Source organism: Capricornis sumatraensis, chromosome 5 (assembly GCF_032405125.1).
Source record: "Capricornis sumatraensis isolate serow.1 chromosome 5, serow.2, whole genome shotgun sequence".
NCBI classification, from domain to species: Eukaryota; Metazoa; Chordata; class Mammalia; order Artiodactyla; family Bovidae; genus Capricornis; species Capricornis sumatraensis.
Window position 1 is genome coordinate 74,458,974 of NC_091073.1, and position 27,896 is coordinate 74,486,869.

A 27,896-nucleotide genomic window follows, 5' to 3' on the forward strand; every position below is an offset into this window, starting at 1 on the left:
CTGTAGGTCGGAGCTGTAAATCCTGTCTCTTTGCGGTTGTTGTTCCCACTCACCACCCGCCGCCCCCCTCCACCCGGGTTGTTTTTTTTTTTTTTCCTTTCTTTCCGCCTAGCAGTTGCTATGGGTTACCAGGACGGTTGCCATGGGTTACCGGACTGAGGCCGGCTGGCTCGCTACCTGCCACCCAGTCTCCGCGGCCGGCGGAGCGGCCCGGGTGGGAGGCAGCGGGAGCGCGCGTGTGCGGGCAGCGGCGCGGGGAGTGTGCGCGAGCCGGCCGGGCGCCGCAGCCAACAGGCGGCCTGGGTGCCGCAGCGGGAGCGCCGCCGCCGGTGGGGTGGGGGGCAGAGCTATAAAGAAGGCCCGGAGGTAAGAAGCAAGCAAAAACACAACCACAAGTTATGCCCGTGCTGTGCCTCTAGCAGCAAAGACAAGCGGTGTGGGGTTTTGGATGCGTCTACACTTCTCGTCGGGGGAGAAAGGGTATTTTCCTGTTTAGCATAAACCATCTGTATAGTGTCTTTAGAGTTTAAATTCCGCAGAAAAATTGTAGCTAATTTTTTTTTTCTTGTTTCCTATTATTTTGAAAGGAAGTCTTTGGAATTTTGGAGAAAAGGGGTCAACTGCCAGTTTGCGCAGCTAAAATAAATTAGCGTCCAGTGCACTGTTCCTAACAATGATCTAGAAAAGTTTCCATCAAGAGTGAAGAGCAATTGTGTTTGACTTAAAGGAACAATGATGACTCGTTTGTGAGCTGCATATGGCAAAGAAGAAAGCCAGAATCCTTTGTAAATATTTCAAATTTAAAGCAATTGTTGCTTATGTACATCCTAAAGTTTTTGAATTCCATTCTACTAAAATGTATTAATTCCGTATGACCTTTATGTGCAAAGGAAAATTGTACCTATGCTTTGAATGTATAATTACAATAATTTCAGACAGTTTTTTGTATTTGAAAATGTGTGTATATACATATGTTATATATATATAATAAAGGTCTATATTCCAAACAAAAGCAGAAAATAGTATGAAATAAATTGTCCCTCTGTTGAAAAGATGCTGCATTGTATTCACAAAGTGACTTAAATTATTAAGAAGAAAACTTACTTAGAATAAGCTTTTGCTATTTTTGTCTTAAAATTTTAGAAGCCTTTCATGGAAAAGGGTCTTCCTTTATGGCTGAAATATTGAAAACCTTATCTGTACCACAGCTGCTCAATAATGATGAATCCTCAAGGCACCAAAAAACATAAACTGAGTTCAAAACAGCATTCAATTTAATGTTGGGATATAATGGTAATTGTGGCTAAGCAAAATAAATTTGTTTATATTCTTAAGAGCCATAAAAGAATTTTTTTAATCTTACTATAGTAAGGTTATTGCATATCACTTGTTTGTATTTAATTATTTAGTAAAATGTGAACCAGAGTTAAAAAGCTTCTGCAAGATATTTAATATCTTAAGGTACATAATTCAAGAGTAGCATTTCTGTTTTTCCTTAGTAATTTTTAAAACTTGAAATTTTAACTCAATTTCTTTAATCACTTTCTTCCAAGTGAGACTTTAAAAGAAGCCCTAAGTAACAGGTTGTTGACTTTCATTGTTGGCACTTTCGGATTATACATAAACTCAGTTCTGAAACAGAACACATAAACTAGCTTAAACTAGCTTAATAGGTGAATAGCGTGCCCTTTCAGAATTAGCCAGAGAAACATAGTTTTGCTGTATATAAATCATAAAACATCCAGGTTAAGAATTCTTTAAATTTGTTACATTTTAAATAGTTTTAAATAAACATCTATTTTATTTAGTTATGTAAGTACTTGTTTTCTTTCTCTAAAGAAAGCTTTATAAAAATCTGCCAGAGAAAAATAACAGACTTGAACAAAGCAAGAAAGCCACTAGGGGCTGAAGTTCATTTAAATCTCTCAGCTGCTGGGAAATCAGTTTTAAGAAGCCAGTACTTAGATATCAAAACAACCAAACCAAGGCTATGCCTTAAATGTATACAACTACAGTGAATATGAAATCAAATTTTAACAAAATTATGCATTAAAAATTACTGATGATTCAGAAATATACTGAATTTAGATCTAAGTCAGAAGAAATATATTGTATAAAATAAGCAATCCAACAAACGTTGTTTTTTTCATGTTTAATGTGAAAATGATGATCTCATGAAGTTTACATACCACAGTATTACGCATTACTTAATATCAATTTTGACGGCTATAGTTTCGTCATCTAAGAATTACATTACAATTGGTGGCACGATATATGCTTTTCAAAACTACTGTAAAACATAACATGAATACAAATACATATTGCCAAGGAGCTGGTGACCACACTGAAATGACTGAATAGCAAACTTCACATGTCAGCAAGATAAAAAGAAATTGCTAAATCTTTTTTCCTCCGGTATTAAAATAATGAGTCTTAGATGATAAAGTAATAAGATCCAAGATACATTAAATCAAAATATTTACAAAAAATTCAATAACATTTTAGACCAAATAGAAAACAAAAAGGCAAAATTAAGGAAATCATTTGTATTCTATATTTAATTTTTTTCTGTTGACTCTCAGTTACAAGCATTTCAAAGACTTTTTAAAATAATACAGTAACTTTTAATAAACTCCTAGTTAAAATGAGGGTGAGGTAACATTTAATTAAAGCAACAAATTATCCCCCTTATATAAAGATATCTTCTTGTTAATTTCAGAGATATTTCATACCATTCAACAAGGAAGAAATATGAACAGTTATCTCAAGAAAATGCTGCCTCATCTGAAATTTGAAGTTCAATGTAGTTTATCTAAGATATTTTATCTTTGACCACTATAAAAAGAGACATTTTGTTAAATTATACCAGTCCTTAGGCAGATGCCTTAAAAGAAAGGACTTTTTAAAAATGAATAATTAATTCTGAAATTAGCAAGTTCATATCCTTTTCTATATTATGGGAATATTTACTAGCAAATTTTGTTAATTTTTATAAGATCCTACTTTTAACTTAAAGTAACAAGCAACCGTCACAGATACTGAAAGTTATCTAGTGCTAAGAAATTGCACATTAAGTCAGAAAATAAATCATGAACCTCTAATTCTAATTACACACAGATAATGAAAACAAATGGTTGTTCCCAGAAACCATGTGTTAAAGCTGATTTTGGACAATGAAAATGTATTTCTGAATCTATATATTGCAGATTCGTTACCGCTAAGCCACCAGGGAAGCCCTCTATATATTGCAAATATAAGCAAAATGACTAGCGCTATTTCTGGGCTTTTTATTTTTAAAGATGTAAACATTATTTTAACATGTCTCTATTCATAAGATACATTTTCCATCTAAGTGTGAAATAGAATAATGGAAAGGTTAAACACTCTTAAAATATTTCAATCAACCATTCCAAAGCTCAGTGTTTTTCCAGTGCAGAGGAGGGACCCACAAAATTCCAGCTGCCTGTCTGAGAGGCGTTCTGGTCTGTGCCGTCAGTCATACACATACCTGCTGTGTTTATGCTAACACTGCCCCAGTAATACAAGAAGAAATGCTCCATCTGGATTTGAAATGCTACCTATTTACCTATCTTTTAAAATGCAGTAAAGCCAACTAGATTTTGTTTAAACATATAAATCATTTCATCTGAGGGCAGGATCTCATTTTACCAATAGTGTGCGCTGATCAAGGAGAGTGCTGCATTCACAGGCTTTTAGCTTTTCACAGAAGCTTAGCCAAAATAAGACAACATAAAAATACCACTAATAAACAACACAACATCTCTACAAATTTAAATACTTAATATGACAGTGAGCTTTAGGTAAGAATATATTATTTGCAAGCTTTATTCTCTATGACTGGACACAATTTGCTATTCCTAAAATGGTAACATTAGAATTATTTTTCAGGATTCCTGTGGAGCTGTGCTCATTTTACATCCGTGCGAATTGCTGTCATCACTACTATGTCCAAACCCAGAGGATGAACTGGAAAAGAAGAGAGGGGGGAAAATAATAAAAAGAGGAAATTGGTTTTCACAACACACTCAAAGCCTGAGTAACAGAGGAGAACTTTAATTATCTCCAGTCACAAAGAGAGACAGGAAATTTGGACTTTTAATTAGCCATTTGGAGTGCAGTTGGATATTTTTTTAGCTAGATAATTTAAACGCGAATAATTCAAGTCTGACTAAATGAAAGTCACATAATCAGAATGCAGATAATTGAATTTCTACTGCATTCATTAATTCAGTGTGGAGGTGTGTGTGAAGACTACTATGATGAGCTGTCACAGCTCAATAAAATCTCAGTCAATTAATTTTTTCATTATCTTAGTATTACATCAACAAAAAGTGGAGTGTATATATGTCTATACACACGCATATGTGTACGATGTGTTATATAAATATGTATACGTTAAATCAAAATGCAAGGAAATACCTTTCTGAATCATAATCTATATCATTTTCTTTTTTTCCTTCCTCTTCTTCAGGGAAACGTCTGTTCATCAAGGCAAACTTGTGAATTGCTTCTTCTACAGAGTACTTAGTCTGCCCAGAAACACATGCCTCAATGTCTTCTGAATTCAGATGACTTTGCAGGAAGAGGTGAAGGCTGCTATCTGAAAGCAGAAGTGCATTCTGTAGAACCCTATGTAAAAGAAAAAAGAAGACATGATCAGTGCACAGGGAGGGACAGTTAGAGGATGGGAGAGAGAAAAACATTAGAAATGTGCCACTGAAGTGATTTCTCTACTCTGGCAAACTTGGCATCAATTACAGACTCTCCCTATTAAAAGGATGAAAGCATATGTTAACTTTTATTCGATTATTTGGAAATTTAGGTGAGTAAAAACATGAATAGTTAAGAACATCTGTTAAAAGAATAACTTCAAGGACATTTCTTCAATTTAACCATCTGTTATGACCATGTGGATTAATTATGGAAATATTTTGCTTAGATAGTCAGAGAAATTTATTCTGCCTTTAAAAAATTTACTGCCTACCAGCATGTCAGTTCTGTGATCTTTATTGGCTAGGCTGTCATGAAACATCAAAACTTTCAACAACTATTAAAAACTGTATCAAAAAGTCAATACATTTCTCAGCATGTCTTACATTTTCAAACTTTACAAATTGCTTATATATAGGTTCACAAGGGCTCAATTGAGAGGGAGCATTTTTTGAATAGTTAAGGTTGACCTGAAATTTCTCCAAAATCTTCAGCATATTTTTAAATGAGTCACTAAATAAAATTGCTCCCAGCCAGTTTTACCATATATGTAATTAAAGTATGATAAGTCTATAACAAGTACATACAAGCCTTCCCACATTCCAAGATCAAAGTTTACAAAGGGAGTACAGATTTCAGCTAGTACATCATGGAGAATGAAAAAGTGCCCTGTAGCCAAAGATATACATGCTCAAATTCATTTTATCAGTTAATGTGTCTTTTCTGAAATGCATATCAAAGAACACCCTTATGTTTAAATAAAAACTGGTTTTCTCTTTTTAGCAACGATTTTGACATATGATAATTTAGTCTCTGTTAATAGTTCAATAATGATATAACACAAAACACTAAGACCGGATGCTGGGGACAAACCTGGAACACTGAAACGCAAGTATAATTCTGTTCAACACAGGATTTTTCATATGGAGATCTATGAGAAATAGAGTCTTTCAGACCAACAAAACTTACCTTATATTCTGCATGTTTAGATGCAAAAAACAAGTTAATTAGAAAAGTAAATCTCTTTTGATCATTCATGTCAATTTACTTAAAAACGAAGGTCACTGGAATATTTCCTTCTCTTTCAAATAAGACAGTTATTTCTTAAAGAAGGCAAGCATCTAAAAATACACAGTATCAAAACTAGAATCTGGCTGTCCTCTTTGCTTCAGATAGGTTTACAAATGGTTTTTGAGAAAACTTTCTTTACTGACCTACTAAAATGAAAAGTAAAACCTTTGTGCGTTTTTAAAAGGCAAAGCCTCAAGCAAAATAGCTAAATATTTCTACTCTTCCATGTCCTCTGCCCTGAATTCCCTCAGTAAATGACCATATCACATGATAAAGATTAATTTACCAAGTACAAGGAGTAAAGTAGTAAATCCTTTTTACTACTCTTTGAGATTTATTTTCTACATTTATAAATGTTTACCACTCTTGTTTTAAATGCTTCAAATCAAGAGAAGATTTATACAGCAACGACTCATTAATATTAACTTGCATTCGCTGTGAAGTTTGAACTGAGTGTTTCCTGTGTCCTTTTGTCAGTGGTTTCCTGCCCACGATGTTACAAGTAACTGTTCATGGGATTATACTTACTGCTTTGTTTCTGTTGGAAATGTGTTTTATTTTCTTTATAAAATAATGGGTAATCTTTAAAATTGATTTTGGATGCTTCGAGGCATTACACCACAAAAGTAATGAGCACTAATGCCAATGATATTGGACACAAATTCATTTTAGCTTTATTTCATGTCTAAAGCAATTCTGTTGAGCCTTGAACTGGTCACACACTGTTATTAACTTGCTAGTAACCTAACACATGGGTACAGCAAACAAAAGTGATCAGAGTCCAGGTTGATCAGAACCTCGAGGCTACTGTCTTTTTTCTTGAACTATAATTCAATTTCCAATTTTACTGTACATTAGACTCATTATTTCCGTCTTGTCTTTCTGCTTCATACTGCCATCTGGAGGACACACAAGTGAACAGCCAGAGGGAGCTTGGCACACCTAGTTCAAAATTCTGAAAGGGGAGAAGGATGTGGCTGGGAACATCTGAAGACCGGTACAGAGTCTTGAGTGCAAAAACATCTGCCCAGTTTAGGTTTTGTGAATTTCCTCTGTCTGGTTAGCTAAATTTATGCCATTGTACTCCATGGATAAGTTTTAAATAAGCAAAAATAATTTTTTAATTGTATTTATGATTTTTATTTTCAGTCGTGCTTCATTCCAAAATTAAAAATACAAAATTTTCAGTGTTTTCCCATCTGGTTCAGTAAGCATAATTAGTTCATTTTAAGTAATATCTGATTTACTATATATCAGAGTATTGTGGCTGCCATCATAATATTAAATCCTATTTTTACCCTAGTCATACTTATACCACATTTTCCACAAACAAATTTAATAGCAGAAAATCAACTTTAAACTTGACATCAACTTCAAACTTAAAATAAGGAGTACTTTGTAAAACAGTCAGTAAAATGTCACCTTTATAAGTCTCCATAAAAATAAATGTATATAATTTTCAAGCCCTCATAAAAGGAACAAAAAATAGCCTCTAGAATTTTAAAGGAATTTTAAGCACAAGGAATTTATAACATGAGTCAAAAGTTATTCCTTTCTCCATAATAACTTTAAACAAAGCAAAACCTGTTTTTGCTCGAATTAAACACATTTGAAAATCTGGTTTTCCTCAACACGAGTTTATTAGGTGTATTCTATATTGCTTCAGCTGAGAATATATATAGCTATGCAAATCATGTAACCCTAACTAAGGATGCCCTGAGTCTACAGAACCCAATATAATGATATATATACAACATCTGTATAGCGGGTGGAAGGTTAGTAGTTTGATGTAGAAAAAAAAATTCAGCCTGTTTACCTCTTACCATGAGAAAAAAAAACAAAACCTACAAATCTTCATTGAAGACATTCATGATCTGTGCTGTGGTGCCCTCTATTGAACATAAAGACTTATAAAAATTGTGTGTGTGTCTATGTGTGTGTGTGTGTCTGTGTGTGTATAAAACTAGCTGTAGTGTTTCCATGATACCCTTTCATAAAAAATTATTTATATAAATTCATTAAATTTTTAAGACATACAGAACTGTAATATGAAAGTCTACCTTGTAAGGTACGTGTAGCTATATTAATGGGATGAATTCAGTAAAGAAGAAAAGCTGGCACCCACTTGTGATAGCAAAGTGCAAAAAAATAGTAGGAATGCCAGTTTCATAGCTGGAGACTTACCAACAGGGCTATAATTTAGTCTATAACTTCTCTGTTCATAACTATTCGTAAAAGTGACTGACAATTTAAAATTAGCCAGGGAGGAAATCCCAAAGGGAGATTATACCCAAGACTGAGTAAAAATGAATATATTTGAAAAATTTCACAATCATACCAACTTTAGATAGCATTTAAGAGTTCTAATTATAAAGCTGCCAGTTCCTGGGATTAATATAGTACCTCCACCTTTCTTATAATTTCCTTATCTATAAAACTGAGATGAAACTTGACCCCTAATATTGTCATAGGTATTGAGATAAAACATGTAAAAAGCTAAACATAGCCAGTCTTCAATAAAATGGTATAAATTCCTCTTATTTGGTACCTCAGCAAAGGAACTACTTTCTAATTTCTCTATGAAGACTGCCTGGCTATGTACTTTGCTATCAAATATGTATTACTTCACAAATGACCTTAAAATGGAAAAAATACATATTTATATTATAGATACACACCTATGCACAGAAACAGCAGTATTTTGGTTTCAAAGAGGTTGAACATATATAACACTCTTGGTTTATAACTTCAAAATTTATATAAAAGCAAGTTTTTTAAGAATTCAAAAAGCAGCATGTTTTATTTGGGGCATTTATTGGGGAGCCCCCTAATTTCATTCCCCTTCATCATCACCAGTTTAAAAACCACGTCTTAAAAATACATGCTAAAAAGGGAATTCCTGGTGGTCCAGTGGTTGGGACTCTGTGCTTCCACTGCAGGGAGTTCAGGTTCAGTCCCTGGTCAGGGAACTAGGATCCTACATGCTGTGTGGTGCGGCCAACAATAATTAAAAATACACGCTAAAAATCTACAATACACAGGCATATTCCGTACTTTAATATTGTGGTGTTTTCTTCTTAAATTCCAAAAGTGCCTTACAAACAAGGAACAGGCTACCAATAGTAGCCTCACTTAACGGGTAATCCACAGGGCCTCAGAGGACACCAAGGTGGGGCCAGGACACAGATGGCTGAGTTGCACATGGCATCCAGGTTCCCAAAGTGGGCTTAGGCTGGGGGGACAGAGGGGTCCACTAGAGGCAAAGACATGCAAGGTTGCTATTTCTACACACACGGGACAAAGAACAGGACTATGTATCAGATTTGAGGGGCACAGAAAAGACGGTGGGGAGGATAGCAGGGGCCACAGCATTCAGAGCATTTAAGTGAGGTCTGAATCCAATAGTGTGGAATTAGACTCCTTGTTTCCTTCAGGAGCAGACTACATAGAAGCACCAGCTTTCATTTTTCATGTGAAATTCATCTCTTGGAGACTAATGTTCACAGACCATAATGGGACAAATAACTCACAATGGTGTCTGCTCCATGATTTGACTTCTGGATGACGTCAAGATTCAACTCTGATGAATCAAGACATCCCTGATAAGTAAGCAGTTGCCTCTCCGCTAGAATGGAAGCTTCAAGAGGACACGGATACGTGTCCGTCTTGTGCAGTCCTATATCCTCAGTACCCAGCCTGGTCACAAGCAGTCACTTCATACATTGGCTCACTGAGTCCTTTCCCAACCCTCCTTTGAATGACACAACTACCCATGAGGTCGGTGATGCGTGTATTACATTATCGCACTTTCCAGCAAACCAAGGCTCACAGGAATGATTGACTTTTCTGAGGTTACAGAGCCAGAAAACAACCAGGAGCCAAGATTCACAGGAGAGCTGGAACCCAATCCCTCGAGCTCCTGACCCAGGACACTTTCCATTATGACCTCTGCATGAAATTCAACCAGCAAACTGCCAAACCATACAGCATGCAAGAATAACCTACAGTAACTAAGCACAACCCCTCAACAGCCTACTGACTCTCACGCCGGCATGAATTTGGTTGCCCAATTGTGCAAGGAAAGGTCGTGTTCAAAACAATGAAGTAATTCCTAGTCAAAAAAACACATGCCTTGAGCTTAACAAGCAACATGACCAAAGAGACACATGGTGTCCTTTGATGTCAAATAAGGATACTTCTCTACAGAAAACAGACAGCTCCCCAGATGCTTACGGGAGACTGCAGGATATGACTAGCCCTGTCCAGGACTCACTGGCGATGGCTGGTCTGCAGTTTTCCCCAGTAGCATCTGGAGTGACAGGCCACTCTGCAAACTTGTCTGTGGGGATCAGCTCTTTAGGGAGAGGCCATCAGCCACCTGGGTCTCATATAGACAATTAAAATTGGAGCTATCCCCAAAGGGAAAGGGCAGGAAAAACTTGAGCAGGTCTTTGTTCTGTCATGCCTATGAAACGCCACAGAACACCACTGTTAGGATTTCTGAGGACTTGGCTTGGTTAGATTCTTCTGTTCTCTTGTCATTTTTATTCCTCTGTTTCTACCCTCCCTTTTTCTTTTCCAGCCCTCCCTCAATTTATAACCTTGGCTGTTTCTGTATGTCTCCATGACCCCTTCAAAGGAAATGCATGATACCAATCTAATAGAAATAAATATTAATATTCATGTGGATACTTAATACCCAAGCCTTTGATGAGTGAGCCATAGAGAGAGAGAGCCAGAGGGCAGTATATTATTTCAGGCTAGCTCGAAGGTGCCAAGTAGAAAATTCAAGATGGCTTCAGATCCTGAAGCTAGTAGAAAAAGAGTTCAGGAGACTGGGCCCTGCCAGTAACTAGTAGTCATAGGACTCAGCTTATTCCCTTATCTATAAATAGGAAGATAGAAAAATTAACTCAAAGCTATTTCATGTCTAAGTGCATTAAAATAGTAGCTGGCGCTTGGATATCACACATTATATTTCAGTCTGTTGTGAGAGCTTTACATTCATTAACTGATTTAATCCTCTTGACAGCCTTATGAAGTAGATACTATTATCACCCCATTTTACAGGTGGGCAAACACAAGCACAGAGGAGGTAAAAGGCTTGCCTAAATTCCCAGCTAATAGGTAGCAGAAGCAGGATTTGAACCCAGGCAGTCTGCCTCAGAGTCTGTGTGCAGATTAGTGTGTTGTCCCATGGGATGAATATTCCAGGATTACAGAGTAGAAATTAAAAAAAGAGGAATTATAGCAGTACGAATTCAAGTCACTTTCACTGCCGTACCAACCATTACCAAGTGTTCCAGAGCTAATAACCCACTGTGTACATGTGTGCTAAGACAATCAGTTGTGTCCAACTCTTTGCAACGCCATGGACTGTACCCGCCAGGCTTTTCTGTCCATGGGCTTCTCCAGGCAAGAATACTGGAGTGGGTAGCCATTCCCTTCTCCAGCAGATCTTACTGACACAGGAATTAAACCCATGTCTCTTACATCTCCTGCATTGGAAGGCAGGTTCTTTATCACTAGCACTACTTGGGAAGCCCTAATAACCCACTAAGACTATTTAAACACCAATAAATACTCTCTTATAAACATTCCCTCCAAAGAGTAGCAACAAGTTATTCACTCAGAGGATCTCAGAACAGTGTTAGCAGCCCACTGTAGAGCTGATGTTGGTATGTCGATCCTAAACGTTGTAAATAAAGAGAGTTTCTAAGAAGTGCCTTTTAATAAGGCACATTTATTTCCTGGCAAATTTTACTCTTGTCAGCTAAACTCCCAAGCAATTTGGCTCCGCTTTATAGCTTAAGGGAGTATATATTTATTATCTCATTCAATTAGTTCACTGTTTTCTTTCTGGAAGGTTTGGTCCTGAATATGCACTGTGTGAGGTATGCCACAAGGTGGTGCTCTAATATAGGAAATGACTGAGCACAGCACAGCACAAATGGATTTATAGTTCTGAGGAGGATTAGTATTGGCTTCTATTGCCCAATACCTGAAAGTTACTGTAGAGGACTGAATTGTGTCTCCTTGAGAGAGATGTTCTTAAATCCCAGTAACCTATGATCATGACCTTATTTGGAAATAAGGTTTTAGCAAGTGTAATTAAATTAAGGATCTCAAGACAAGATGATCCTGGATTTAGGGTGGGCTCTAAATCCAATGATTGATGTTCTTTTGAGAGAAAGGAAAGGAAATCTGAGACACAGAGAAAAGAAAGACATGTAAGGATGGAGGCAGGGATTAAACTACCTTCCCTGGTGGTTCAGACTCTGCCTACAATCTTCCCAGGTTCAATCCGTAGGTTGAGAAGATACCCTAGAGAAGGGAATGGCAATCCACTTCAGTATTCTTGCCTGGAGAATCCCTTGGACAGAGAAGACTGGTGGCCTAAAGTTCACGGGATTGCAGAGAGTCAGACACGACTGAATGACTAACAACATAGGAAATAAATTATTGAGCATCCCTCCAAAGCAGATTATCAACATTTTAGAAACAGGAACATTCTCTCCGGCTTGAACACAGGACCCTCAATTCTTACAGAATGCTGTGCTCGCATGTCCCATCTGGCCACCAGAGTTTCTGCACACTTACTTTCTGAGGAAATCTTCCAAACCCTGACGGCGCTGATCTACATGCTGGCGATTGTTCATGTTGAAAAATAGGTTTTTAGATGGAAGTTCTGGCAGTTGTCTTATGAGAAAGAAAAAAAAATTTTTTTAATCATCAAATCAAGGTGATTTAGTTACAGAAATCCCTCAAAATGAAAGCAAATCATGCATGATAATTACACACAACTATTATATAATTATACACATATTTTATAGTTATATTATACAATAAGGATATGAAAAAATCAGTTAACTTAAAGAAAAAATATTTTTAAACATTTTTGAGGACTTTCACGATCAATACTCATATAAATTAGTATAATTCCAGTGGTAAATTTTGAATTCAGAGGCAACAGCCAAAAAAATAAAGCTATATATTGCAATTGAGAAGAAAGCCTACAAAATTCTTCCTATATATCAATACATGTCAATTTTTTAATTGATGTATATTGTTTACAATCTTATGTTAGTTTCAGGTGTTTTCCATTGTTTTTCAGGTTGTTATCCATAAATTATTACAAGATATTGAATATAGTTCCCTGTGCTATTCATTGTTACTTATTTTATATATAGTGGTGTGTCAAATTTTTAAGTATTGAATATAATAATAAAGTCTTTTTCAATATACTGTTTAAATCACTTACACCAGTAATGCATTACTTTGGAGTCTCTGCCTCAGCCACACAAATTCTCTATACCTTCTTCTCACACAGGATGTTTTCATTGTAAAACACATGCTATTGGTCTGTTTAAAGAAAACAAAAAACATAAGCCAAAAAAGTGCTTTTCTTGTATCTTTAACACTCTATATGTCCCAATATTCATTTAAAGTAGGATTTTAAAAATCAAAAATAGATTTGCATTTATGCCAGACTCAAATCTTGCATATAACCCACCAACATAGCATCCATGAAGACAGCTGGGGTGACATTAATGAGCAGTGATGTCCTGGGGCAAGGCATGAACCTGCCTTTCCCTGAGTCCTGACGTAGCTTCCTGCTCATCTATAGCACTCCTTTCAGAGGCAAATCATAAACATTAGGCAAAATCTTGAAGCATAAATGATCAGTAAAAGCTCAGGGTTATCCACTGCATTTAACCCCATCCATCCACCCATGCAGAAGTCTTTGGGGATTAGCACACCTTCTCATGGTCCTCAACATGACATTGCAGAAGGCCACATCCTTGATACAGCCATCACCACAGACCACACAAATCACCAGGGATCCTGAAGTCACCTTTAAATAAGAGATCAGCATTCCCCTTGTCTACTAGGTGTGCAAGAGAGTGTGATCAAGTGAAAGAGGTGTGTGGTGCACAGGACAAGTATGTGTGTGGAGCCAAAGTCCAGTCCTGGCTCTGCTATAAGGAAAGTGACTTGAACTCCAGTTCCTCAGATGGGAAAATAGGGATGAGCTAGCACATCCCTGTTTCCCAGGGTCATTGTTAGGACTGACAATATGCAATGGTAAATGTTATCTCAATATTATCATTAGTTACTAGATGTAACTGGTACTTTCTGTTACTTTTAGGCAGATTTAGGAAAAGACACCCTCAGAGTCCCTACCTGAAGCAAAACCTCGATGCTTCTCCTGTGGGTTTTACCCAAGGCTGTTTCTCCTTTGTGTAAAATTAGAGATTGGCTATGTCTATTTGTTTTGTAAGAAGATCTCTATTCTGCCTATTAATTTCAACATTCTATTTAATAATCTTTATACTACCAAATGAGAAATTTTTTTGCCCCAGAGATTGATATTATTTCAAAAACTGTTATCTACCTGCTTAATATGCACCAAAGGCTGTTTTCTCTGGGAAGTGTCAGTGATAGTAGGCATTAGTTCCTAACCGTCCCCATGAGATGTACAGCACAGTTCCTGGTATTCCTGAACTTTATAAAATTCAAAGAATCTCAGGATGCAGAGAAGTTAAGAAATTTGTCCACAAAGTAGTTACTGGCCTAAATCTCATTGTGGACAATTTGGCAGCAAAACGCGCTAGATGGAGTTTGTAGCACAATAATAACATTGTGTGTGTGGATTTCAAAGCACACCAGGGCCTCCCTCTGATATGACCCTTGGGGACTCAGTCAGCAGGCCGTTTACATCAGAGTTTGTGCCCCAGCGAGGCCTGGGTGGGCATCCTCTCAGTGCTCTCTCCCCAGAGAGGACCAGGCCACTGCAGAGCCTCCTGAGCCTTGGGCACAGACGGAGTCCAGGTCAGCTCCCTTCATTTCTCTGCTCAGAACCACTGTGGATGGAATAACTGGAGATCCATGTGGTGCCCACACCAGACAAAGGTCTATCTATAAGCCCTTCATTTGCAGGACAAGCTCAGGAGAGAATGCATGAAGGGCTACTCACCTCGACCATCTGTTAGTTTAAAATTCCAGGTAAATGCTACGACTTCAGAGTTGTCTGGTATTATTTCCCTTGAGGCTAATTTAAATGGTTTAAACACCAGCTCCTCTACCTGCAAAGCTCTATGGGTCTATGGGTGCAGTGTCTAAGCAAGGCTAACTAGAACTATCCAGGCTCCCCACCCATTCCTAATCATACAACAGGTGGAAGCCTCTTCAGGATCAGGTTACACTGAGAAAACTAATTTATTAAGTTCCTCTAAATTTAGTTGCTGACTTCTGCTATCTACCAAGCCAAGAACATGTATTTATTGTCAATTTATTAGAATCTCAGAGAAATGCCAACCACTACCACCACAGAAAAATGCCAGAGCACTACCAAATAGTACTTGTGGAACCCATTATTTCTGGCTTTTAATGGACATTTCTGAACTCACATCAAGTTATTTATGTAGAAAAGAAGGATCTATACTTTCATTAACTCCCTGAGGATAATTCAATTTCATACCTACTATAAAGTGTGTCAATAAATATGTCAAAATTTGACCCACAAATTTTTTAGAGGAAGTCAGAAGGCAACTAAAGAATTTCATTTTCAAATGCTCAGTCTTATATACTCGTGTTATAATTTTCCACACAGAATGCATATCTAGAGTGACCTTATGGGTAAAACCAAAGCAAAATCAAAATACAAGGCATACCCTGATAATGCCCTTCAACACCATCATCAAAAAAAAAAGCATTCTGAGTTTTTACTGATTTTCTAAATTGAGGAAGTTTGAAAGAAAAAGGGAAGAAAGGAAAAAAAAGAGAAGTTTAGTGGCATTGAGGTGACCAATATAACAGTTTAGCTACTAACAATGGGAAGAGTAAAAAGTGGCTAAATTTTATCTCACTTGTATAATACTACACAGTCACTGATAAAATCTGAGCCCATTTCTATGCTCTCAAGAGAAGTCTGAACTAAATCAGACAGAAGAAGTGACTATCTTCATGGTCAAGGGCTAATAAGCTATATACACCTGTGGGCCAAATCCAGACAACACTTGTCTTCACAAATAAACTTTTACTGGAACACAATTACACTCATTCATTTATGTATTGTTTATGGCTGCTTTCAGTTATTCTGAGAGTCTGTACGGCCCACAAAGCCAAAGATTTTTACTACCTGGCCCTTTACAGAAAAAGACCTTTATTCAAGATAATTATAGGAGGCCACACAACACACAATACTCCTCAAAAGATTATGATACAGTATTATTTCCTAATGAAATAAGTCATTTCTAGTTAATTACTTCTCTTAATTACTCAGAATTGAGACCAAGGCAAAAATAATTGCACATATTCATTTCCCACTTTTCTGTTCTACATATAAAACACTGCACATCTCTTTTCCAGAGAACTCTACATCCTCTCAGAACTTAAGATTTATCAGGTAATATAGTCTGCAGAAATATGCTATAACAGATCATAAAGAAATACCATTAATGAGCTATAAAAACTCTTTGTGAATTTTAGATGTTTCACATCTTCAACATGAAGGCAATAAACATTAAAATATTAATATTAACAAAGGTACAACGAGGAATTCAAATAAGTCCATTTTTCAACTTTAGGAACCATCATATTACTTCATTTAAGAGACAAGCATTAGTTGCAATCATTCAAATTCAGTTCTTTGAATTAGAAACATTTTTATAAATTTCACTTATATCGTAGTACCCATCAAATGTATGCTACTTAAAAATTACTATGATTTCTATGTACTATTGATGGCATACTTACATGAATACATATCTCATAGTCGATATAAGAGTGCCAGAAGTCCTCCTTCTGAATCCTAGGATCTCGAACCCAGACACTTACAAATTCCTGTAAGGGCATCACAAAGAAATATGTTTCCAAATTGCAAGTAGGGCTCGGAAGGGCTGAGAGAAATGACTGTACTAGAACAAAACTGAAAGGCGCTTTAACTTATGTGGTTGTAATCCTTTAAAAAAACAAGAAGTTAATGAATCAAGCACCACAGGAAGTCCAAAAAACACTACTGCCACAAATGGAATTTTTACAATAACGCAAAACTGAGCTGGGCGCGATTTGGTTTTACAGGTTATATGAAGACAATAAGAACAGAGTATTCTGAAACTGATTTTCAATTTTTAATCATGAAAAATAGGTTCACATTTTTATCAAGTTTTAAAAAAGGTCATTTCATACTTTCTTCATTTCTCTGCATTAAAACTACAGGCCCTGCCTGATAAGTTACTTGCTGCTGCTACTGCTAAGTCGCTTCAGTCGTGTCCGACTCTGTGCGACCCCAGAGACGGCAGCCCACCAGGCTCCCCCGTCCCTGGGATTCTCCAGGCAAGAACACTGGAGCGGGTTGCCATGTCCTTCTCCAGATAAGTTACTTGCTAGAACACTAACAAGAAAGAGTGACAAAGGCCGTGTGAAAAGCAAGCAAGGAGGGCTGAAAATCACTTTTGTGCGCCCCATGCCTGAGAATAAGCAATACTAACTTAGTAATATGAACAGAAAGATGGGTACTTTTAACATATGTTTCTATTCTTAAAATATACTTTCCCATGTGGCAAACTACTTCTTCATAACAACCTCATGTTATAGGTAAAAGTTAGAGAAGTTAAAAAAATACAGAGTAGATCATTTTATTCCTTTTTAAAGATAATTAGAACAGGAAACACAGGGTAAAATTTAAAATACTTTTTGAAAAAGTGCTCTTCACTACATCAGCTTAATTTTAAAATATGAAAACATGTACAACAAAAAATTGTTATGTTTGGCATGATAATCTTTGAAAGTATCATTTATTCATTTGGTGATTATAAATTTGCTAACTGAATTTCATTTTACATATTTTTAACCTTTTGTTTTGAAGAAGAAAAAAGACTTCAGGACTGAAATTGTAGGCATTTCTACTGCTTTGCTTTAGCACATCTGAGAAGCAGGCTGTCAATCCTCCAGAGCAGCAGCAGAAGATATATTATGGAGTTTTCTGGACAAAGAACCTCCATTCTGTTATGCAGATAATAAAATGAGAGTTTGCAAGACAGAAAATTAACAGAAAGGGAGAAAGACAGTCCACATTTCCTTAAATAGCTTTTGCTACCTGTAAGTCTCAGCTTCTAAAATAATACTTTGTTCTCGCATTGGCGATTTCTACCCAACTGCTTGTTCTCAATACGCATACAGAGGTGATGACTTAATGCTCCAAAAAGACTTATTTTGAAATCTTTTCATTATGTATTTTTAAAGTCATTTAGAAGACAGACAATAAAAACAAGGCAACAATACAGCAATGTTCTAAACATTTTGGCCATTATTTCTTAAACACATTCTTAATTATAAGAAGGATTATAAAAACAATTGTTGATAAGAGCCCCTCTTACATAAAGTGTGGCTGGTTCAGTGTAAAGCAGATTCTGCCCAGGGGCAGAAATGAAACAGAACCCAGGCACCCTGCCCTCAGGACACATTTCACCTCCATCTCCTACCAGAGTGTGTACGTAACTCATTTTCCCGCAGTGCTTTTCACGCACCCATAGTTCTTAGAAGGAATGAATCAATCATCAGTGAATCAATAAACAGAGGGACAAATAGGTTAAGAATAGGAGAGAAGACCAGAGTCCAGGGTAGACCACATCTAACCCTCTAAAGTGTCCCCACACACTCAGGGCAAGACAGAATGTTGACAAAGGCTACCAAGGTTATCCTGCCCCCATTCAGCCGGGCTAAGGGAGAAGTCTCCTAGTCAACCAGTCACATGTAAGCCACACTCCCTCACAGGGTGCTGGCAGCTCCACTTTTCCACTGGAGAAGCAGAAGTTCTTGAAAATCCCACAGGGAAAATTAAATATTTCCAACAGTTCAGTGTTCCACATTAACAGCAGAAGACACACATCCGTTACTGAAATAGTGAGCCTTTCCCCAGGTTAAACAAAAACGAAAAGACAAACAAATGCATTTGTCAATTTTATACAAACCTGTCATTTAAAAAAGGGTTTCTGAACTAAAATTATAGAATCCACAGTTACTACAGCATCACAGACTCCTTGACCACTCAACATATTATTAATTGAAGATGGTAGTAATGACAAATATTTCTCAAAAAAATCAGAACTTTCCCCTCCTGTTTGTCTGCTATTGCCCAACTACTAACATCTAAACTTTGAGTAATATGTCCCTTTTCATGGAAAGAACACTGAAATTATGGTCACAAGACCAGGGGTAAATTCTTGTTCACTTACTTCCTAAATTATATGCTTATTCACTGAGCCTCTGTTTCTACATCAGGAAAACAGGAATGATGGCTATCCAACCTATCTCAGCTGTTCATTAAGAGGATCAAATTATAAAATACCTGTGAAAGCAGCAGGAAAATTTTATTGTGCTACATGAAGTCAAATATTATATAGAAAGGAAAGTGCTTATAAACCCAAAGCATGAAGGTCTTCCCATAGACCTTGGTAATAAGCAATTCAGAAACGCTAACACAATTATCTTTTTTAAGTACAAATTTATTAATTTAAGAACCTAGTAGCAAATACTTTAATACTGTAATTTTTCAGTAAAAGGCAGAGAGACCTAAAGATTTCACAGGACTTGCTCGGAGCAGGCCCCTCATAATATTTGTAGAAGGAATGAATATCATAATGACAAATTAAAGTAAGGAACCTAGTTTCCTCATCTTAATGGGTTAGAATTCTCAGATTCTACCTTTATTAATACTCATTACATCTAATCTTTATGTAGGGAAGGATATGTTGAAAACAGATTCTAAAACTAAGCTGGGAAAAAAAAAATCTCCTAAGAACACAGCAATGCACTTTAAATGCACACTCAAAATTAACTATGGTGCTAAGTCTCCAAATACTTTCTCAGTCCTGAAAATCTTTAACTTGGTTGAAGTGCTAAATGGTAAGCTTCCTTCCTTCTCATTCCCTTCCACATCTCTGTGGCCCTGAGAGCCATCCCAAGCTGCTGTTCTTCACATCCTGTTACCATTCCAGGGTGACCTCATCCAAACATATGGTTTCAAGCACACAGCACGAACTGATGATTCTCTCTCCATCTCGGTCCAGGCATCTCCCCACATATCCAGCCTCCTGCCTAGAAGGTTCACTTGAAAATCCCATTAGTGCACAGAGTCCACACCCTTCCCACATCTTCCTCCTCATCTCATCCCCAGCAACCCAAGCCAAAAATCCGAGTCCCCAGACTTCTGTCTTTGACTCACTGACCAAGCCCTGCAGTTTCACACTCCTTTGATACACATACCACTCTATTCCCTCTGTGAGTGCTCTGACCCAAGGACGGATAGCATGCCCAATGTTAATGCAAGTGCTACTAATTGATCTCTGGGCCTGTATCCAATTCATCCCCCATACTAAAACAAGAACAGTTCCAAAGCACACATCTGATGATGTCATTTTCCTGCTGAAAATCCTACAAACCTGTCCCATGACCTTCAAGATCAAATTCAAACTCTGTAGCTAGCACAATACAGCCTTTCATGATTTTCACGCTACTTATCTCCAAAGACGAAGCTTGGGTCACCATACATGATAGGTCATTTCACACCTGCACGCCTCTGAACATGCTGTTCTCTCTGCCTGCACTGCAGTCCTCATCTCGCTTTCTGCTTTTTCCTTTATTGTCATCATCTGGTTCTTTTATTTTTTGCTAACTCAAGTCTGTTTTCAAAACGTAACTCAGTCTCTAGAAATCCTTCTGGAATTCCTCTGGAAATCCTCAGATTCCTCCAGTCTGATTAATTTGACCCTTCTCCAAGCCCCTATCGCCTCCGGGCAGACCTTGGGCATCCTCTCTTTTCACCGTGCCTTGTTGCACTGTACTTACCTGCAGGCCTCCTTCACTAGATGCTAAGCTCCTTTAGGGCAGCTTAGGCTTTGCAGTATAACTTAAGTGCCTGGCACATCCAAAGCAGTCCATTAATATCACTTAATGAATAAATGAATGCCTGTAGGAATAAATGAATTGTCTTCAGGGGGAAAAATAAAGATGAGATCAAACTTCAACTGAAATAAAAACCTCATCCACTTGGGCTCTTGGACTCCATGAATTAATGATAAGTTATTTAGCAGCTGGTCTAAAGTTTATCTTAATTTAACAAACCCCTTCCTCTAAGGGCGTGCCAATTAACAGCACATGGCTACAAGAGCAATGTTTAAGATCTATGAGAATCAACTGTTTTTCGAGCACCCTAAAGGACTCCAGAAGCACCTATTTACATAGAAATAATTGAAAATCATCCTGAGAGCTCCAATAACTGGAGTCCCCTAAGACTTCTACCAGATGACAATTTGTTTGCCTAGTTGGAGTTAAAATACGTACTTGAAAGTAATAAAAGTACATTTATTTTAAAATATTCCATAATTCAGATGGGCCTCCCCTCCCCCACACCACAATTAGTAGGAATTAGTGAAGTTTCACGATACTTCCAGCTATGAACAGCACACCCAGGAAGCCAATGTTCACCTATAATCCCTTAATTAGACGCAACCCTCATGATCCTGCCCACCATCCTTCAAGGGAATGTTGACAGCCTGTCAGCCACAAAGGACAGCTCCAAGTTCCATACCTAGAATCATATGGATTTCCTATGAAAATTGCTTCTGCAGCAGCAGTTAGTCAATTTAATAACCTTATTAAACACTTTAATGACTTCTTGGACCTAATGATTATTTCTAGTATGAAGGAAGAAGTCAGGCAGAGTAGAATTAAAAATTTAAGCTAACCGATCCCTACTGTTCTCCATGTGAAACAGGCTTCTGAAGAAAGACTGCTGCACTGTTTGAAAATCTAATTCCTATGTTGTCTTATAATAATCACACCTTGGTTTCAGTGTACCCCCTTCCTTCTCCCAGCCCCATTCCACGTTCAACGTTTATCCATGTATCCATCTACCTTGTCTTTTTTCCCTTAGTCCTTTTATGAGATGAAATCAACAGTAAAAATCATCATACTGAATAAAGCATGCATATGGGTCATGCACTGTGGTGTTTTACACATGTTTTCCTTTAATCTTTACAACAATCCTAAGAGGTCAGTAATATTATTACCCCATTTTACAGACTTTAAAAAAAAATTGGCTTTTAAAGCTTGAACAACTGGCTCAAAGTCAAATGGCCATTAGGCTCAGCTAGCTTTCAAACTCTGGTCTGCCTTGCTCCAAAGCCTGGGCCTTACACACATTCTATCTGGTGGTTCTTAAGCAATAAATAATAAATCTCCAATTTCACTGTATTTTCAATTTCACATAAGTGCATTATTCTGGAGTGGAAAAAATTATTTTCTTTGCTCTTAGCTACAGCATCAGTTCAACCAGCATGCTCTTCTGAAATTCTGTCCCACTAGCCTCTCAAAGGCCTTATATTTTATTTTCATATTTGTAGCACCAAGCACAGTACTGGCATCCATTAGTAAGTACTCATGAAATGCTTGAGAATTAATTAACCAAGTGATTTCCTAGAAGATTCAAAAACAAAGGATGTATAGGTTCTGTATGCTGAAAATTATAAGATGCTGTTGAAAAAAAATCAAAGAAGTATATACTTCTTTGTATATATTTATGGATTGGATGGTTGGCTGGCAACACCGACTCAATGGACATGAGTTTGAGCAAGCTCTGAGAATTGGTGATGGACAGGGAAGCCTGGTGTGCTGCAGTCCAAGGGGTCGCAAACAGTCAGACATGACTGAGCAACTGAACTGAACTGAACTGATGCTGAAGCTGAAACTCCAATACTTTGGCCATCTGATGTGAAGAGCTGACTCACTGGAAAAGACCCTGATGCTGGGAAAGATTGAGGGCAAGAGGAGAAGGGGGCAACAGAGAATGAGATGGTTGGATGGCATCACTGACTTAATGGACATGAGCCTGAGCAAACTCAGGGAGACAGTGATGGACAGAGAAGCCTGGCATTGCTGCAGTTCATGGGGTCACAAAGGGTGGGACATGAGTTAGTGACTGAATGAACAATAAAACTTTTAGAAAATAAATATAGGAGAAAACTTTTGCAACCTACATGACAAAAAGCTCTTAGATTTGACAGCAAGAGTATAATTCATACAAGGTAAGAGAGCTAAGGACTTCCCTGGTAGCCCAGTGGTTAAGACTCAGCACTCCCAATGAAGGGGGCACAGGTTCGATCCCTGGTCAAGGAACTAAGATCTTGCATGCCACACACTCCAGCCAAAAAATAAAATACTATAAATAAATCATTTAAAATGTTTAAAAAAAAAAAAAAAGGAAAGAGAGCTAAATTCTACCTCACCAAAATTAAAAGCCTTTGCTCTGTACCTCCTGCAAAGAGGCTGCAAAGACAAATTGCAGACTGGAAGAACATATCTGCAAATCACTCAATCCTCAAAGGACTTATAGTTAGAATATATAAAGAATTCTCAAAACCCAACATTAAAAAAAAAAAAACACACAAAGAATTCAACTAGAAAATGGGCAAAACACATGAAGAGACATTTCACTAAGGAAGACAAACAGACAATGAAGAAGCCCATGAAAAGACATGCAACGTCATTAGCCGTTGTGCGTGTTTGTTAGTCGCTCAGTCATGTCCAACCCTTTGCGACCCCATGCACTGTAGCCCGCCAGGCTCCTCTGTCCAAGGAATGCTCCCAGCAAGAATACTGGAGTGGGCTGCCATGCCCTTCTCCAGGGGATCTTCCCAACCCAGGGATAGAACCCAGGTCTCCCGCATTGCGGGCAGAGTCTTTACCATTTGAGCTACCCAGGAAGCCATTCAGTTCAGTTCAGTTCAGTTCAGTTCAGTTCAGTCGCTCAGTCGTGTCCAACTCTTTGCGACCCCATGAATCACAGCACGCCAGGCCTCCCTGTCCATCACCATCTCCTGAAGTTCACTCAGACTCATGTCCATCGAGTCACTGATGCCATCCAGCCATCTCATCCTCTGTCGTCCCCTTCTTCTCCTGCCCCCAATCCCTCCCAGCATCAGTCTTTTCCAATGAGTCAACTCTTCGCATGAGGTGGCCAAAGTACTGGAGTTTCAGCTTTAGCATCATTCCTTCCAAAGAACACCCAGAGCTAATCTCCTTTAGAATGGACTGATTGGATCTCCTTGCAGTCCAAGGGACTCTCAAGAGTCTTCTCCAACATCACAGTTCAAAAGCATCAGTTCTTCAGCGCTCAGTGTTCTTCACAGGAAGCCATTAGGGAAATGCAAATTAATACCACAATGATATGCCACTACATACCTATCACAGTTTCTAATGGTATTATCACTATTTTTTTATTTTAGCCATCTTGACAGATATACTTTTTAAATCTTCACTGTAGTCTAGCTTTAATCTTTATAGTATAGTAAACATAACTGTGTTAACTGAAAAAACATTTACTCGGATTACAAAAAGATGAATACAGACAAAAGATAATGCCCAAAGCAGAAGGTGTTAGGTGCCAGTGAGTTTCGGTTTTTTATAGCCTTGATGAGAATTTTATATCACAAAAATGAAAACTTGTTTCATTTTATACTCCCTTTCTCAGAACATTTTTTTCCTATTCCAAAGTATATACCATTTTATATGTTCATGTATTTGAACTGGAAGACTCATTCATTGAATTAAAATCTGTTGAGCCCTGGCTCAGTGCCAACAGAGAACAGAATTTAACCCAACACCTTATTCACCAGGGTTCTAGCCAGGACTCCCACATAACAATCTCAAAATGAAAACTGAGCCCATTTCACACAAACTACATTCTTTTACAAATAACATGCTTGAAAGGCAGAAGAAATGTACGAAGTAACCTTCCTTTATTTCCTGATAACAATTATAATAAATAACCTAAAAGACATACTACAAGGGATGTTACTTGTCACTTTATAGCTTGAAGTAGGTTTAAATGCCATGCTCTGGCAGTTTTGAATGATGACTTTTAAGAAAGCTTTTATTACTTCAGGATAAATAACTGTGGGTGAGCTTTGTCTTTTACATGAATTATAATAATTTGTGATGTTACAAGCTTCTCTACACAAGCAGCATCCAGAATTAAGTACAGTTACCTTTCTGCATCTCATAATAAATTAGGAAAAGTGAGTCGAAAAAGACTCACCTTTTACAACAAGAAATAATTGCCAACCTGTGTTAAACTACACCACAAGAACATGAAAGATCAGCAAAATCCAAAATATGAAAATGTCTACAGGTCAAAAGGTGCAGTTTCTTCAACAAATAAATTGCACAAGGGGGAAAAAGGGCAGAATAAGAGGTTTTAAGCAATCTATTAACCAAATGCCATGTGTATTCCTTATTTGCATCAGGATTAGAATAACCAAATATACAAAGTTTTTTTCAACATCATCAGGGAGACTTACACACTAATATTTGATGGTATAAAGGAATTAATGTTAGTTATTTAAGATGTTATAATGTGGTATGTTTCTAAGAAGGGTCATTTGTTAGAAATGCATACCGAAATATTTACAGATGAAATTACACTGTGCCTAAAATTCATTTCAGATCATTCACCGGGTGGTAGCAGAAAGAAATGGGTGGGGGTGGGGCTTGGTCATGGATTAATAATGTGTTAATTGTTGAACCCTTAGGCATATAAGGGTTCATTACACTGTTCTACTTTGTATATGTTTAAATTTTATAATGAAAAGTTAAAACCAGTAAAAGAAGAGAAGCAAGAGAGGAAGAGAAAAAGGGATGGAACTCATCTCAAGAGGACTGCTTTACGAAGAGACACATGTGGCACCCAAAAGTGAGAGGAAGTCAGAAATGTGAATCTAAGAGCTAACCTGAGTTCAGCCTGTACTAACACCACCAATACAATGACGTCCTAACACTTACCTACCTCTGGAAAAGAAGAGTTTCTCACTATCATTAAAATAAAATATTATGTAACTAGAGAGAGACGCAATTGCAAATTCAGATGATAACACCATGAAAATGAAGTCCCCCTCCAACTGCACTCCTAGTTTCTTGTCCACCTATCTAGGACTTTTATATATTTTTAATATTATATATATATATACATATAACTGGCATATATATGGATACAGCATGTATACATGTGCCACATATATATAATATTATATATATAAGTAACATATCAGTTCAGTTCAGTTCAGTCGCTCAGTCGTGTCCAACTCTTTGCGACCCCATGAACCACAGCACGCCAGGCCTCCCTGTCCATCGCCATCTCCCGGAGTTCACTCAAACTCATGTCCATCGAGTCGCTGATGCCATCCAGCCATCTCATCCTCTGTTGTCTCCTTCTCCTCCTGCCCCCAATCCCTCCCAGCATCAGTCTTTTCCAATGAGTCAACTCTTCACATGAGGTGGCCAAAGTACTGGAGTTTCAACTTTAGCATCATTCCTTCCAAAGAACACCCAGGGCTGATCTCCTTTAGAATGGACTGGTTGGATCTCCTTGCAGTCCAAGGGACTCGCAAGAGTCTTCTCCAACACCACAGGTCAAAAGCATCAATTCTTCGGCATTCAGCTTTCTTCACAGTCCAACTCTCACATCCATACATGACTACTGGAAAAACCACAGCCTTGACTAGACGGACCTTTGTTGGCAAAGTAATGTCTCTGCTTTTCAATATGCTGTTTAGATTGGTCATAACTTTCCTTCCAAGGAGTAAGCGCCTTTTAATTTCATGGCTTCAATCAAGTGATTCTGGAGCCCAAAAAATAAAGTCTGACACCGTTTCCACTGTTTCCCCATCTATTTCCCATGTGATGGGACCGGATGCCATGATCTTCGTTTTCTGAATGTTGAGCTTTAAGCCAACTTTTTCACTCTCCTCTTTCACTTTCATCAAGAGGCTTTTTAGTTCCTCTATATATGTGTCTATATATGGATGTGCTCACTTGTGTCCAACTCTTTGCAACCCCGTGGACTGTAGACCTCCAGGCTGCTGTGTCTATAGAATTTTCCAGGCAAGAATACTTGAGTGGGTTGCCATTTCCTTCTCCAAGGGATCTTCCCAACCCAGGATTGAACCTGAGTCTCTTACATCTCCTACACTGGCAGGCAGGTTTTTTACTACCAGAGCCACCTGTACATATATATATATAATTTTTAATGCAAATGGGAGCACACTGTAAATACTGCTTCATACCTTGGTTTATTCATTGCACAATCTTTTAGAAATCTTTATGTGTGAGCACATAAAACTCAATGCTATTTGTTTTAAAACAAATTGTTTACTTTAGTACAGTTTTAAACATACAGGAAAACTGTTCAAAGATAACAGAGAATTCTCATATATCCTATATGGGATATATGGAAACTATATACACAGTTTCCCTGGTTATTACACCATATCACATATGTAGGGAGGAAAGGAGGAAGGAAAAACAAATTGATTTCTGGCGATTGGGAAAGGGTCATGTCTTGTCTTATTGTTGCCCTTTAAATGTCCCCAGCATCGCAGGACACCAGGTAGAGGCCTTGCTTATGGATATTCTTCAATATTATTCATGGGTTCCAGGTTAGTCAGTTTCCAGTCAGAAATCAACATTTAAAAATGCTTTCCTAGAGCAAGCCCAAAACGTTACCATCAATCAGCCTAAGTGTATCTTGGACATCTAAGTGTCAAGCTCAGAGCCAACACATCCAAAATAGCAGCACCTCCCTTCTAACTCTCCCTGTAGGGGCCTGAGTGGATGGGTCCTCATGGGGCCTGGAACTTTCCCAGACACTTTGGTTCTGCTCTGCTCAGGGTACCTGCTGCCACAGAGCTAATGGATTTATTGTCACTCAAGTGTCAATAAATGGTGAAGTGAAGTGGAAAGTGTTAGTCGCTCAGCTGTGTCTGACTCTTTGTGATGGCACGCACTGTAGCCCCAGGCTCCTCTATGCATGGAATTCTCCAGGCAAGAATACTGGAGTGGGTAGCCATTCCCTTCTCCAGGGGGTCTTCTCAACTAGGGAACGAACCTGCACTGCAGGCAGATTCTTTACCATCTGAGCTACCAGCAAAGCCCTAATAAATGGTAACTGACATTATATCCAATATAAAGTACATGCATTTTGAAGGAATAAAAACTCTTATCCAAAAGGCATGAACCTCTAGAAGTTTAACTCAGCC

General features: G+C 37.8%; 1 protein-coding gene across 1 annotated transcript in view; it reads right to left on the bottom strand.

Moving 5' to 3' along the window:
* Positions 1–2,205: 2,205 nt before the first annotated feature.
* Positions 2,206–27,896, bottom strand: part of SNX10 (sorting nexin 10) — a 67,115-nt gene continuing 41,424 nt past the window's right edge. Inside the window, exons 3-7 of the mRNA XM_068972741.1 lie at positions 16,561–16,647; positions 13,064–13,164; positions 12,403–12,501; positions 4,441–4,650; positions 2,206–3,987 (exon numbers count right to left, since the gene is read on the bottom strand). Of these exons, the coding sequence (XP_068828842.1) occupies positions 3,906–3,987; positions 4,441–4,650; positions 12,403–12,501; positions 13,064–13,164; positions 16,561–16,647 (579 nt within the window). The 3' untranslated portion in view covers positions 2,206–3,905. The remainder of the gene's footprint in view (positions 3,988–4,440; positions 4,651–12,402; positions 12,502–13,063; positions 13,165–16,560; positions 16,648–27,896) is intronic.